The sequence below is a fragment of the Arvicola amphibius genome, chromosome 3 (assembly GCF_903992535.2).
Source record: "Arvicola amphibius chromosome 3, mArvAmp1.2, whole genome shotgun sequence".
In the NCBI taxonomy this organism is placed as follows: Eukaryota; Metazoa; Chordata; class Mammalia; order Rodentia; family Cricetidae; genus Arvicola; species Arvicola amphibius.
The window spans coordinates 97,045,008-97,060,046 of record NC_052049.1 but is presented as its reverse complement, the minus strand read 5'-3'; the positions used below and the strand labels follow the sequence as shown (position 1 = coordinate 97,060,046).

The window sequence follows — 15,039 nt, the reverse complement described above, 5'->3', positions numbered from 1 at the left end:
TGTCAGCTAGTGCGCTTTCAATCTAAGCCTTGGTTTCTTTATTGGTAAGATATAAAGATGATGCATATTTTTGTGGAGTGGATGCAAAGATCAATTGAGACATGGTTAGTGCAGAATGTAGCCAATGTCAGAACTGACTGGGGCTCCACAGCACTCTGGTGGGCAGAAAACGAGATTTCTTTACTTGTTAATCGAATGTCAGATGTTAACTGAACAGGATCCAGATTAAAACATCCAAAGCCCTTTGTGTACGTAGAAATTGTAGAAGCTTTTTGTAGAGTCTTCTACGTGTGAATTTAATAGTGTTCATATTCCTCTGTCTCAGTATGCACATGTGTGGGTGCAGGTGCGCACGTGCGTGCGTGCGTGTGTGCGTGTGTGCGTGTGTGCGTGTGTGTGTGTGTGTGTGTGTGTGTGATCCTGTGCTGTGTGCATGTGTGTATGGAGGCCACACTATCTTCCTCAATTCTCTCCACTTTATTTTTTTTTTGGGGGGGGGGGAGCAGGATCTTTTACTGTATCTGGAGTGTGTTGATTCAGCAAGAACTGGCCATTAAGCTAGAATACATGCCTGTCTTTTTATGTGGGTGCTGGGGATCTGAACTCAGAGTCCCCTGCTTGCATGGAAAGCACTTTACTGTCTGAGCCATTTCAGCCCAGGGGTCATCCTTTCTAAGCCCATAAATCTAGGCTTTGCAGAAAGCATGCATTCAGTGAAGAGAAATACCTTACAGGCCACCGATTTCTAAGCCAGCTGAGAAAATAGACTGAGAATATCAACACCCCTGCAGCAAAGCCAGATCAAATTTCCCTACTGCATCCATTCCCAACAAATAGCAACACCCCAAACCACTAGCCCTCATAGATCTGCTGAGGTTTCAGAATGTTGAGAGTTAATGAAGACTAGAATGACAATTAAATCCTGGATCCCCAAAGGAGCCAGGGTTTTCAGTACTTACATAGGATAAAATGGTAACATTTAAAATGTGTACCCCTGGAGGGATGAGCTACTAGAAAATTAATTATCTTCTTTTTGCCTCTCTCCCAGCCTCTTTGTACCATTTATGGCAGCTTTGGAGTCCCTCCCTCACCGCTCACTTTCTTCTTGGAGCTTTGTCCTCAATTTCTAATGGTACAATTCAGTATCGGCAGCAAGAAAGAAACAAAACACAATAATACACAAAGAAAAAAAAAAAAGCAGAGAAAAATTTCCATGGATCTAGAGCAGAGAATCGAGTAAACGTGGTTGGCAGCAAAGGCATTGGAGTAAGCTGAGAGGCAGATCTTGCAGTTGTATTATTACAGTAACAATAAAGCCTTTTTTAGAGTTTTTTGAGGGAAAACCTCTGGTCAAGAGAATAAAATCTCTGACCTGGGTGGAGTACTAACGCTTCTGTTGGGCTGGATCAATCACTGGGCCAACGACCACCCTAGGGAGGCAGGTTCTCCTGGGATGCCACACTAAAATGATGGGGAGAATAAATAGCTCTTTATGGAGATGCTGTACTTTTCCTTTCCAGAATCCCACTCTAGTGCAGTAGCTTACTGTCATGCTGCTCTCTAAGTCATGGGTCGACTTTCCCCCTTTCTATCTCTTTTCTAAGCATGCTTTCCTTAAAAGTTTGGGTTTTGTCAAGATCTTAGCCTTCTTTATTCTTCCTCTAAGGCCTCCTTCCCTCCATTTAGCTGCTAATCTACCATGTGTCTGATTACCATACCAGCTTAACTGGTATGATTTTCCCCTTCTCTCCTCCACTCTTTCCTTGGATAGTGGCTGATGTCTGCAGCATGTCTGCTCTGGGATTTTTATTTGCTTTGAATTCCAATAAAAATTGTATTTAGCTTCCATTTGAGTCCATTCCTGATTTTTCTAAAGAAACTAATAACCTCAAGAGTGGATCCTGATTTCCCTGCATCAGTGTGGTTACAGTTCAAGACGCAGCTCTACTTCTGACTCACTGGGTATCGTAGCAGGTCCCCAACTTCCTGACCTATGCTCACCTAATTGGCAAATGAAAATAACAGTCAATGCACTGCTGCTTCCCAGTGTATATTGGGGGGGGGTCAAATGAGACAGAGATTATGGGCAAAGAGACAGAGTACAGACAATCATAGATCAAAAGGAGTAAAGGAAAATAAGCCACATAAAGATGGAAAATTCACAGAGTATTATGTATATTATTATATTTTCTTTGAATTTTTTGACTGTGAAGAAGCTAAGTACAGAGAGGCATTTCATTGTATGTACTGCAAATTTAAACCAACATAAAGGTATCTTGACTTCAGAATTTGAGTCTAAGGATATGTTGCTTTGGAAAAGAGGTTCTTCTTTTGTTTTCACAGAGGATGAGAATTTGTGGATTGCTTCCAGATTAATATGGTTCGATGGACCAAGATCCCCTGAAAGGTCACCTTGAACACCCCTCCAAACATTACTTTGCCTAATAAATAGCAGGAAGCAGTTTAGAGAGTACTACACCCAAATTCCCAAATATTGTTTATAAATGTTTCTTTATATTTAAAGGGGGATATGCTATAAAGATTTGCATTGATATGGATCCTGGTTTATTGATGCAAATTTAAGGTCAATCTTGTTATATGTATATTTCTGCTCTTGATTAAGGTATTGTGATTGTATAGTTCATTTAAAAATGTAATGTATAATTAAGAAATATAGGTTAATAGATAGTCATCTATAATAGTCAAGCTTGTAGTCATGTTAAGTTTTCTAATGTACAGAGATGTATTTCAGATAGATAGGTATTCTTCAAATCTTTCAGAGACCTTCAGAATATGGCATTTAAGTGTTTTAAGAAATTAGGACTTTTCATGACAGTGAGACACATCTGCTCCTGGCAACACCAATTACTTCAAGAGGAAGATTGGCATCAAAGAAGCTACTTGTGTTGTTGATTAGCCATTTGGGCAAGAAACTGCTCTTGCCTGGACTGGACATGCAGGACCCATAGAGAAATGACTGCTGAACTTGCCTAAAGGTGAGAAGATCCTTTGGGGTTCCTGCTTCATGAAAGAGTGTGCAAGATATTCTACAGGACACAGAAGAAATTGATTGACAAACTGCCAATATAGACAGAACTGTCCTTGAAAGTTCCTGCTTTGTGGAAAAGTCTACTGGATACTATGGACCTGTAGGCTGAAAACGGATGCCCCAATGGTACAGAAGAACATTGGGTGACTGTTCAGCCAGCAAGATGTCTCTGTCAATTCTAGAGTTTTGGAAGTAGCTTACAATGCACTTCCTGTTTACCTTAGGTAATATTATATCCTTCTGGACTTTATGATGGAGTTGAAGAATAGATAGAAAGTAGATATAGTTTTTGTTAATTATGATACAAGATAAAGTAGATATAAATATTGTAACTGCAATTCTCATTTGATACCTGTTTTATTATATGTAATTTTACTATGTTAAAGTTAAAGAATTCATTTTTATTTAAACGAAAAGGGGAGGTGATGTGGGGTTTCCCTCTGTACACTGTGATTACCATTAATGAATAATGAAACTGCTTTGTACCTATAGCAGAGCAAAACTTAGGCAGGGAAAACTGAACTGAATGTTGGGTGAAAGAAGGGTGGAGTCAGAGAGAAGCCATGTAGCCTCGCCAGAGACAGATGCTGACAGTTGCCGGCAAGCCATGGCCACATGACGATACACAGATTACTAGAAATGGGTTAAATTACTATGTAAGAGTTAGCCAATAAGATGTTAGAGTTAATGGGCCAAGCAGTGATTTAAAAAAAATAGTTTCTGTGTGATTATTTCGGGACTAAGTGGCCAGGAACTAACTAGCTGCCTTATTCCTACAGGCATCCTTGAACAGTACTAAATACGTGTGTGGAATCTGTGGCATCCTTATTATGACACACTTCTTAGCTTGTCATAGTCTAGCCTTCTCCTCCAGGGAACTTTCTCCATCACTATCCACTGAAACTCATCAGATAACGCTTTGGCTGACTTCCCACTCCTGTCTGCTTGGAGAGGATTCAGGACCTTTCCCCAGCCCCGTTTGCTTGGAGAGGCTTCAGAATCCCTTGTTCAGATGCTGGTACAGTTGCTGACTCACCTTGCAGATAAACACCCCCGAGTGCCTGTAATGCCTCAGTGTGCTAATTGATGGGGTTAGAGATAAAGACGTCATGATTCTTGTTCTCTAGAAACAGTGTTAGCAGCTCAGCTACTATCAAGCTAGTGAACCCCTGACATGACAGAATCTCAGACAACGGTACTAAGCTACAACTCCACCTTTGTGCCATCACATCTCCATGATGCTGCTCTTTCAGAATGCCACAGCCTTTTATCTCCGCAGTTTCTTTCAGACCACCATCACGTCCCCAAACTCAAAAATACACGTTATTCTCACTTATCCCTCCTCATTCAAGGTATTAAGGATCAATTCTCACCATTGCCCTCGGCAATATCTCTTAGGTGCCTCTCCATTTCTCCAGGCAGGTCCACAGTCCAAGCTCAAGATACTGATTTGGATACTGGATGCAGCCTGTAACCTCTCCTTGTTCCTCGGTGCTATCCCCCAACCTCCCACACGACATCCTTGACCAGCTTGCTAAGTGAGTTTTCCTGCTGTGACTAACCTGACTCAAGAGTCACAATTCCTCACTGTTCTTGGCTTCTTTTTGCACACCTTATACAGTCAAGATGACATTATTACACAGGCTTATGTAGTGACATAAAATAAACTCCTCAGTGGCCAAGAAGTACCTGAGGGAACAATGGTTGCATTTTAATGAAAGTGGCTTATAAACAGGTAGCCTTGGGAACCAGTCCCATCTGACATGTGGCAAAAGGTGCCCTTTACCATAGTCTACAAAGCATCAAGAACCACAGCATAGCATCTCTTGGGCTTGGACATAGCTGAAAAAAAAAAAACAACCAAACAACAACAAACTAAAGCTAGAAGCTGCATGGGATGCCTTTCCCTCTTGCTAATAGCATCCAATTCACAGCAGTAATGAGATATTAATATTGCCAAATAGACAGAAGATAAATATTTTTTAAAACAGAAAAGCAGACAAGTTGCATCTCGGAAATTTTTCAGTTTTTCTATTGCAAAATCAATACCCATCAGCGGTTTGAAATTAAAGGCAAGATTAGGCCTCAGTTTTCTACATGCCTTATTGTATTCCAAAAGCTTTCTACTCGGTCAGATAAATCTTCTTTAAGAGGATTAGGAAACTTTCATTATCTTTATCTAACCTGAACTAACACCAAGTCTGAAAAATTAATCTATACACTGGACAAAAGCCGATGACTGCTGGGAAGAGAGAGGACCTTGGCTCTGTCTCACTGAGTAGCGAGAGCAACAGGGTTGCTGCATCTGCCCCCTGAGGATTCTACACTGCTCCACCAGCGTGGGCAGGAATGCCCTTGTCTAGCACAGGCTCCTGGTCTCTCGCTTAATGGAAAATCCCATGTGAGGAATGTTCTAGTGGCAGAGCATCCTTTATCTTCCAGCCACCTGCTGGCTTGTTTCTGTACTCCACAAGCTCCTGGGAGGCCAGAGCTACATAGGCCATGGATGTGGAGAATGGGAGGAACTGACGTCTAAGATAGGAGAAACTGTAGCCCCTGTATCCCAATTCTCACACTCTCCATGAGTGCCCCCTCCCCACACCAGGTGACATTATAGGCTTCCATACCACACTCCAGGAATCACTCAAAGTGCATGGCAGAGGCATCATCCCTGAGACCACTTTCTGTGAGCTCCATGTGCACAGTCTCAGCTCTTACATGCTTACATATTTGTCTCATTCTATTGATAGCAACAGTCTGGGTCTGTCTCCATACAGCACCTGATAACATTTTTTCTCATTTCAGTGCCACACCCTCTGAATGTGAAGACCACTGTGCTTTGCAAGTTTTGGAGGTGCCACCTTCAAGATTGAGAATCTTAGCTCCTATGGAATCAAGCCCACATGGCAAGCAGATATTAGGGACATTCCAATCGATCTTCAATCACTAATCTTAACCAATATGTCCACTATCCTTTGAGAAGGGACATGTCCGTGCCTTTAGTTCCAGATAGCAACCAATTTTGAGTCTCTTAGCAGTGATCCTTACCCAATCACCTGCCCTCTGGGTGGGACACATATGTTGAAACCAGCAACATCTGTAAATGCCCATTCCGTGACAGGCCCTTCAGAATCTCTGAAATCATGAGGGGTAGAGATAAGAACCAACAGATTGGACAGAAGCCAGGCTTTAGTATTGTGTCTCACAGAAGAGCTGCTGAGTACAACAAATATGATTAGACCTATCTGTGGCCCAATATATCTATTGCACAGTGTCTCCAGAGGTAGACATGGATGCTGAGCTGGTAATGGCTGCTCTGTTCAAAAGAAAGAGTGAACATAAGAAATGGTCTATGTGACTGAGTTTGAAGAGATACTAAGTCTCATCTACTGTGGTCTATGAAACCAATAGAAATGAGTTACATCTTATTTTGCAATATAAAAGTAAAAAGGAAATCAATAATATCTACTGAGTCTATGGCAGATGGAATCTGATAAACTGAAGTTGATAATGACCAAATGATGCACAGACCCCTTTCTAAGAGCTCGGAGGATGTCTCTAAGATATTAGCTGTATTCTTTGAGAGAGGATAACCCAACCTTCTCATTTGGTAGAGGAAAGATGGGCCGTTGAGTGATGGAGCTCTTCTGTTCAAAAATCCATTCTTACCATGATAACATAGTGCTTAAGCCGTGATGGCAACTGGGCTAGTTCAAAATCAGTTTACTTTGCTTGTTTGCCCTGCCTCAACATGGTCTTCAAATTTGTGTGACTGCTATCTACAGGTCTTTTTAATTTAATATTTTATATCTGACATCTGAGATAATTTATTTTTAGTTCAAGAGTATGATCGAAATTAATAACACATTTGATACTGTACCTGTGCTAAACTAACTCGGATATTGTTTTGAAGAATGGATGATGATACCGAAGCATCCTTTCAGCTCCTTTTAATTGTATGCATTTATTTCCAATTGTATGCATTTATTTCCAACATTGACTTGGAGATATCACTCTTATAAGGTCTCTCTTGGCTCCACCTTGGAACTGTAAGTATAAACTTAGCAGGAATGCCAAACAGGACCTAACTGATTAGAACTCAGCATCATTTCTAAAGCACACATGGCCAGCTTCACATCAATATCAGCCTTTTATTATGAAACAAGCCTTAGAGAAATAAAAGCCTCTGTGATTAATACTGCATTTATCTGTGTTTGAATCCTGTGCCAGCTTCAAATGCTAAGTTTCTTAAGAAAGTTCAACCTCATATGCACAAAGCCTCCCTGGTGAGAACAAAGGGCTAGAGAAATAAAGAAAAAAACTGAAAAACTTCTAGAAGATTTGCAATTCTTCACCTGTGGATTTAATAGAGGAAAGTGACCTTTTGTATCTTTATTCATAAGCACAAAGACTGAGGTCCATTTCCAAAAGGTACACTGGGCCCAGTTCCAGCTGTAACTTACCTTGCACTATGAGGTGGACCCGGGAGGTTTTGGGGTGATTGTCTGTCTGCACCGAGCAAGTGTATGGACCTTCATCATATACATCCACATTCTGGATCATGATACTGTATTGGGTAGGCGTGTTGACCAAGATGATCACTCGGGGGTCTATGGACCACTTGTCATTCCCAGCATAGAGGATTGTGCTGCGGTTTAGCCAGGCCACCCTGGTGACCCGATCATCTATGGTACACCTGTGAGGGATGTGGGGATATGGTAGAGAGGGGAGGAAGAATATAGACAAGAAGGAAATAGGGAGGGAGGGAGGGAGAGAGAGAGGGAGAGAGAGGAGAAACAGAGCAGTTATACATGTGCTCTTATATGGCAAGGCAGAAATTAAACAGCAACAATACTAAAAGAAGACAATCAATTATTAATGTAACTTTGTGAACACAAGACAAGAGAGGCTTGAATCATCCAGAAGAAGCCATGATACAAAATCATTTCTCCTTGATTTAGGAACATATTATGTGAATATCTTGCCTACACATTGCTTTTCCTCTTACTTTACCCTCAGGCTTATATGAAAATTAGTTTATATTTCTTGAGCACATTTACCACATTTACCACATTCGCGGTAGCAAAGACCCAGAGGCACAAGGGACAGAAAGTAGATCAGTATTTCAAATAGGTCACAGATAATCCATGAGTAAATACTTAACTTGTAGTTAATCAAGACTTGAACTTATTTACCTCAGACCTCCCAGGTACTGGTAATCTCCTTGTGCCCCTAGGCTCCACAAAGCCTGCAAAGATGGGTAAAATTCACCTCAGAAAACCAGAACTTTCTCAGGTGCTCCTAACTACTTCCAAAGATTGCAGCTGAGGCAAGATTCCCAGCAGGGCCATTCTGTACCCCTCCCTCACCCCCATGAATGCAGCCTGCAATCACAGAGAGCCCTTCAGCCAGTCTCCCCAGCCATGACAGGCTGGGAATGCAAATGACAATTGCTTGTTGCTGTGTATAACCTGCCACCACCCGTACTCATGGGAGAGCCAAATGTGCCTGCAGCTGGGGACAGACATTGGCAGATGCGCCCCAAGAGCTGGGAACCTGAGAAGAGATAGAGAAGGACCCAGAATGCAATGTGGTCTGAGGGGTCAGAGATGTGCGCACCCACAACCTATTGCTGCAAGCCCACATAAGAGATTGGCAGCAGAGCTGATGCCCTGGCATCGACAAGAGACAGGTGGGTCTTAACGTCCAGGTAAGAGCAAGTCTTCCCACACAGTCTGACTAGGGCTGGGTGGGCCGCAGAGGTGCTCCAAGCAGGTTGAAGCGATAGCTGGGCTCCTAAGAACACAGGTTGGCTAAGAGACCAACCTGGGAAGTTCAGGAGCAAAAAATAAATACAGGTGACAACGAGAAGCTGAAGATGCTACCTTTCATCTGGGGCAGCTTCCTAACCTTCGGTGTAGCTGTAAACTGAAGATGCTACCTTTCATCTGGGGCAGCTTCCTAACCTGTGGTGTAGCTGTAAACTGAAGATGCTACCTTTCATCTGGGGCAGCTTCCTAACCTGCGGTGTAGCTGTAAACTGATTTAGTTAAACTGTAGCTTCAAGTAATTCACTTTTGGTATATTGAAAATAATTCACTTTAAAATAAAGCTTCCAGGGAGTTTCTTTGATGGGGAGTGAGAGTCTGTGTGTGTTCAGTGGAATTTCAACACTGCAGTGATTGATAATCATGATAATCTACGTTCAAAATTCATGAGCAAGCTCTTCTCTAAAAGTCATAAGTATATATTGTTCCTTTTTGAACTTGAGGTTATCCTTCCATTATACGTCCTCAGCAGGATGCATTTTATGCTTGAAAACATTTTATTGATCACCTATCATATTTATCTGTAAGAAAATATATAGAGATTGAATTTCAAATTTCTTTTATGTCCTTTGGTTATAAAAATCTAAGTAATAATATTTGCTTTTAAAATGAGTTATCACCACAAATGTAAAATTGGCAAAACAATATGGATATTTTGCACATGTTAAGTAATAATTAACCATAAAAAGTTAACTTGGATTGTAAATATGGAACTTAATCACATGGGTAAGCCTGCTTTTCATACCACAAATTAAGAAATCATTTACTTCTATAATGAGCTAACATTAGGATCAATTCTATTCTACTCTTGCTTTTAAAGAAACCTTGTTCACATAAGCACAGAAATGGCAATAAAAATCTCCAATAGCAATGACACTGAATTCTCTGAATGCCTTCCAAGATATATGGCAAAAACTGCACAGTAATATAGCTTCAAAAATTATTTTGATACTCTCACGGCTGACAGTTCAATTAGTTCCTCTTTCAATTTCTTTTAAAGCAACGAATTGAAAAAATATCTGATTTGCAGTGGGGTTTGTAACCCAATACCACATTCACTCAGTTTCTCAGTACCTGCGTAAAGTGTACAGATAGCATCTTACCAGGGCTTATCCAAGAGCTGTTAATGACATGCTCTTCTTTCCCTAGAAACATCTGGTTTAACTCACTGTGCTCAAAAATACTGTTTTCGTATGTTAAGTCATACCGCCATTTATGAAAACCATCTCTTTGAGCTCTGGCTCAAGGGCAGAGAACTCAAGATGCTGCTAGGAATTTGCCACTGCTGTGGGCATGAGACTTCCCTGCTTTACTACTGTGGGGCCCTTCCTCAAGGACAAGATAAGGCTGGTAAGATGACAGCAAGATAATGGAGTTATAGGGAAATACTGTCTCCTGGATGATTGTGACGGGGGCATGCTCAGAAGAGAAGTGGCCCCACCTTAGGTGCTTTCTCAAGCAGAGCAGATGGAGAGAATTCAACATCTTGAAATCCATTTCCTCAGAACCTATTATTGACTTTCTCCGGGACCAGCAACTGCAGACTAAATATGCACACAGCCCCAGCAAATGGTCCCAGCTGCAGCAGAAAAGTGTGGTTTGATATTCATTAATCCAAACCCATCCTTTCAGGGAAGAGCATAACTCAAGTATCCTTAGAAGGGTCCAGTGCCCTCGGGGAGAGACATCCTGGTGAACAGCCCGTGCTCATCTTACTTGCTCTTTAGCTGGGTGACATCGGTGGATACAAGATACAAACAAAAAGGAGCATCTGTGGAAAGCAGAGAAAGCAGTTCTCAACCTACAAGCAACAGAAACTCAGTGGGCTAGTGGGGCTGGCAGAGGAGAGCAGCCTTCTGCATGATGGCTCTTGGCTCCCAGCTCCCGGCTCCTGGTTTCCTCCTAGCACCATATGACTCTGCTCTGCCTGCTCCTCTGAACAGCGGGATAGAACACTCAGGAAGGATGTGAGCAGGGTGCTTCAGTGATCTTCCAAACCTGGGCTCTTTCCCTGCTCTTTGAGGCAATGTGCTGGACCCTCTTTAATGAGAAGCCCAGAGGGGAGCATGTTTGATGTCAAATAAGAGTGAGCCAGTAGGCAAGGTGAGGAAAGTTAATGACAACTTTTTGATGTCTTGAGAACTCCTAAACACATAAAACCTTCACAATCCAAGCCAGCCCTACCTAGTTGTCCCCGGTGGAACAGAACTCATTGCAGCTGGGCTGCAATGGCCCCTAACAGCAGAACTTGCTGGCTGTTCCTCCAGGAGTACTTGGGAGAACTTTTCTTTTTTTTTTCATGGTTTATTTTTTTATATTTAAAAATTTCCATCTCTTCCCCTCCTCCTCCCCCTTCCCTCCCCTCCTCCTCCCCTTTCCCTCCCCTTGGGAGAACTTTTCATGTATTGCATCCATTCCACACAACTACCTTTGAGAAACCATTTACATCATCCATAGTTCACAGGTAAGGAAGTGGAGGTGCAGTGATACTCAGTCACTAGTCTCAGTGAAGAGCTAGGTCAATGAAAGCAGGGGACTCACACTTAGGCAGTCAGTGATGGGTGTCCTCATAGTAAGCTTGGCGAATCTCAGAACTAAAGCCAAAAGTATTTGGCTGGCTGTATTTAATCACAGTTGTGTAAATCTAGAGCACTTAATTATTTCATAAATGACAAAATAACCTAAAGGGAAAGGAAAGCCACTTAGTACCCATCTTTTTTGAGTCCTTAAGCCACCTGTAGTGTGAGGAAAGTGGTTAGAAATAAGAATCAGGGTGAGCCAAGAAATGCCTAAAAGGCAGCTTGGGGACTGGAAGGCAAATGTCGCTCTCCAACTTCTACTGAGTCTGAATCAGGAATTAGGAGGGTTGGGTTTTTCTTAGTATTCTTTGTTTTGTTTCTCATTTTCAGAGGTTAGACTGCAGTTCAGGCAAACCTACACCTGAAAACACAGGTTTCCAGACTCAGTAAACATGAAAAACTCAGGCCAGTAAGGTTTGCTCCCTTTAACTTCCAGCCAGAAGGTTGCGAGGACCTGAGCTAGCCCTTGGCAAGCTCCCTAGCTGCTGCTCTGTGGACTCATCTTGAGAACGTCTTTCCTTGAGGAACTAGACAAGATGCTGTTCTGATCAGACAGAAGATGCTTTTGCCGAAAACATTAACTCCTCACGTGGGCCACAAGACGACTAAAAGTAACCTGAAAGGTTACTGTCTTCACTTTGGACCTGACTCCTTGATCATCTGCTTACTTCTCCGTTGAAGCGTGCTCATCGCTCTCATGCTGTGTCTGTGAAGAATCCATTGGTACCTACCCAACATCTTTCCCCTTCAAGGCTGAAGAAACAGACAACAGGAGCTGGGCACTGTCAGTTTTTTTTACAGTGTCCTGCTCCAGATTCCTAAATGCTCTTGAACTTCCCAGATCATTGTCCTAAAACTATAGTTATCTTAGGTGCCAGTAACAGCAAAGGCTCCCAGGACAGGCCACTTCCCAAATAAGAATAATTACTATGATTTCCAGGCTGAACACTAGTGTGGTAGCAATCACTTCCTGAGAACCAGGATGTCTGCTCTGCCAATAAGGATTTCTTTAGAACCATTTGCTGAACCAGACTGAGACAATGATCAACAAACCTGCACTCATGGAGACTAACCCTGCTCAGTTATGCATACTTCTGGTCCCTTGTTCATCTCTTTTCCCATTTAAACCTAAATCCCCTGCCAGGACCAGAAGACGCACTCAGGTCACTGGACGCCCTCCTCTGTGCCTTTGCCATGTACACTGATTAAATCCAGCTCCTCTGCTTTTTCACCGGTGCTCGTGTAATTAGTTGGCTTCCTGCAACAGTCAGACAAGTCTCGTCTGTTGGGGCTGCTGGTGCCGCACCTTTTATCCTGAAAATTTCATTTTTAACACCCGCTGAAATTTTTGTCAAAAGGCTCCATTTCTTGCAGTGCAAAATCTGCAAACTTTAACGCTTTTATGTTCTTTATTCTTGTTTTTTTTAAAAAAAAAATTTTATATTTGGCCTCTGAGAATGCAAAAGTAAAACTGCCATCACTCAACTGACACTTAATGAGCACCTACTATATATAAGATAACTTTCTTCAGCTGAGAATAAAGAGGCAAATTCCCTGTTTCATGAAGCTGCATTTCTTGCAAGACCAGAGAGAGAGAGAGAGAGAGAGAGGAGAGGAGAGAGAGAGAGGAGAGAGAGAGAGAGAGAGAGAGAGAGAGAGAAACAGATCATTTCCTGTGACTGAACATGGGCTAAAAGGAGGGAGCTGTGAGTGTTGGGCAGATCTGAGGGTGGGGTGGGGAGGAAATGTCCAGCTGGAACCCGAGTCAGGTGGTCAATGCCAACCACGCTCAGCCTGAGAGCGGGAACATGCTTGGCTGGAAACTATGTCCAAATCAAAACCAAGAGTTATACGTTCACAAAGAAATCTGCAGCATCCTGAGATATTCGTGGACTTGGAGAACTAGACTTTTAAGTCAGACTCACAGTGGATTCTTCCTGTATTAATAACTTCATAGATGTTAATGCTGGAAGCATCGGTGACTGGTATTTGGGGGAGCAGAGGCTTTGCTAGAGAAGGCCTTTACGTTCCCACTGCTGTTATTGGAATCATGCCTGAGACTCCACCATACTCAGTAGAAAGCCAGGAGGCTCGGCTCAGGCTCTGATTCCAACTCATCATTGTAAACCTGCATTCTCTTTGCAATGTAATGGGGATGCTGAAGACCCCTGAATTGTTTGTCAGATTAACACAGTTGAACTTAAGCATGTAAAGTTTCATTTGTTGCACTGTAAATACCACATGGATGGGGACAACATTGGTGCTGTTCACTCTGTGTCATGTCACTTCCCACGGGCCACCTGGCAGCTAATAGGTGATTAATACATATTTATGATTTAAAAATGCAAGACAATGTTTCTCAAAGTAGCATCAAAAGAACATTCATAGGATAAAGGAATGTCTTTGGGAAAACATATACATACACACATACATACATGTATACATATATATGTACATACATATTGACATATATATGTTGTGTCTCACTGTAAGGAATGTATGCTAAGTACCCAAATGCAAACATACACACAAAACACAAGACTCATATTTTTTGTGTATTTCTCAATCTAAATTTTCATTTATATTATAATCGGGGAAAATATATCCCATACATACTCTGGAAGTGGCATGGTAACAATTAGATTTAAATATTCAGGTTTGTACTTGTGTCTATTATCACACTGCTACAGAAAGAAGTCCTCCTATTCTCTCAGGCTAATGAGAAAAATAGAGGTGACTTATGGGGTCAGTGATGCATTCCTGCCAAGAAAAGCTCAATGAGACCATGTATACTGTGTAATGAAGGTACCCTGGGGTTGGGACGGGGCAGACTTAGTCATCACATTGCACAAGCTAAATTGAAGAGTAGTGGCCTACAGCTGTTAGTGCCATGGTCCAAGATGCAACTTGGGATGCAATTTTAATAAAATTTCATCTGTTTCATTAAATGAATATTGCAAATGGCAATTTTGATATTTATATGTGCATATAACTTATATTTTAAGAATTTAGAGTCGTGTAATAGAACATGCCCAAGGCATTTATATCTAATTTTATGATTCTATATAAACTGGTTTTAAAATAATGTTACCACTGGGAAACTATGAAAACCATTTTTCTGTTCTTGGACTCTACCTTTCATATACTCTTCTATAGAGTTCTCAATTTAAGGAAAGCAGATAGAGACAATTTGTTATATATGAAGGCCCCCAAATACACTTCTCTGGATTTATCTCATTAGCACACTTTCCAATATTAGATCAGTGCTTGTTTGTTTGTCTTGAATTTTACTTTTTCCACTAATTGAACGTTAAGTGACTTTCTGCTAAGAAGATTCTTAGCCGGGTGGTGGTGGTGCACGCCTTTAATCCCAGTACTCGGGAGGCAGAGGCAGGCGGATCTCTGTGAGTTCGAGACCAGCTTGGTCTACAAGACCTAGCTCCAGAACAGGCTCTAAAGCTGCAGAGAAACCCTGTCTCAAAAAACCAAAAAAAAAAAAAAAAGAGAAGATTCTTCTATTCCAAATCTTACTACATTTCTTGATGTAATCCATCAAAATATGTTAATAATGCCAATTGGAAAA

At 41.7% G+C, this 15,039-nt stretch overlaps 1 protein-coding gene across 3 annotated transcripts in view; it reads right to left on the bottom strand.

Annotated features, from left to right (window-relative positions):
* The window catches only part of Opcml (opioid binding protein/cell adhesion molecule like), a 517,106-nt gene that overhangs the window by 238,002 nt on the left and 264,065 nt on the right, over positions 1-15,039 (bottom strand). For all 3 annotated transcript variants that reach the window (XM_038323188.1, XM_038323189.1, XM_038323190.1), the window contains exon 2: positions 7,513-7,745. In XM_038323188.1, the coding sequence (XP_038179116.1) occupies positions 7,513-7,745 (233 nt within the window). The remainder of the gene's footprint in view (positions 1-7,512; positions 7,746-15,039) is intronic.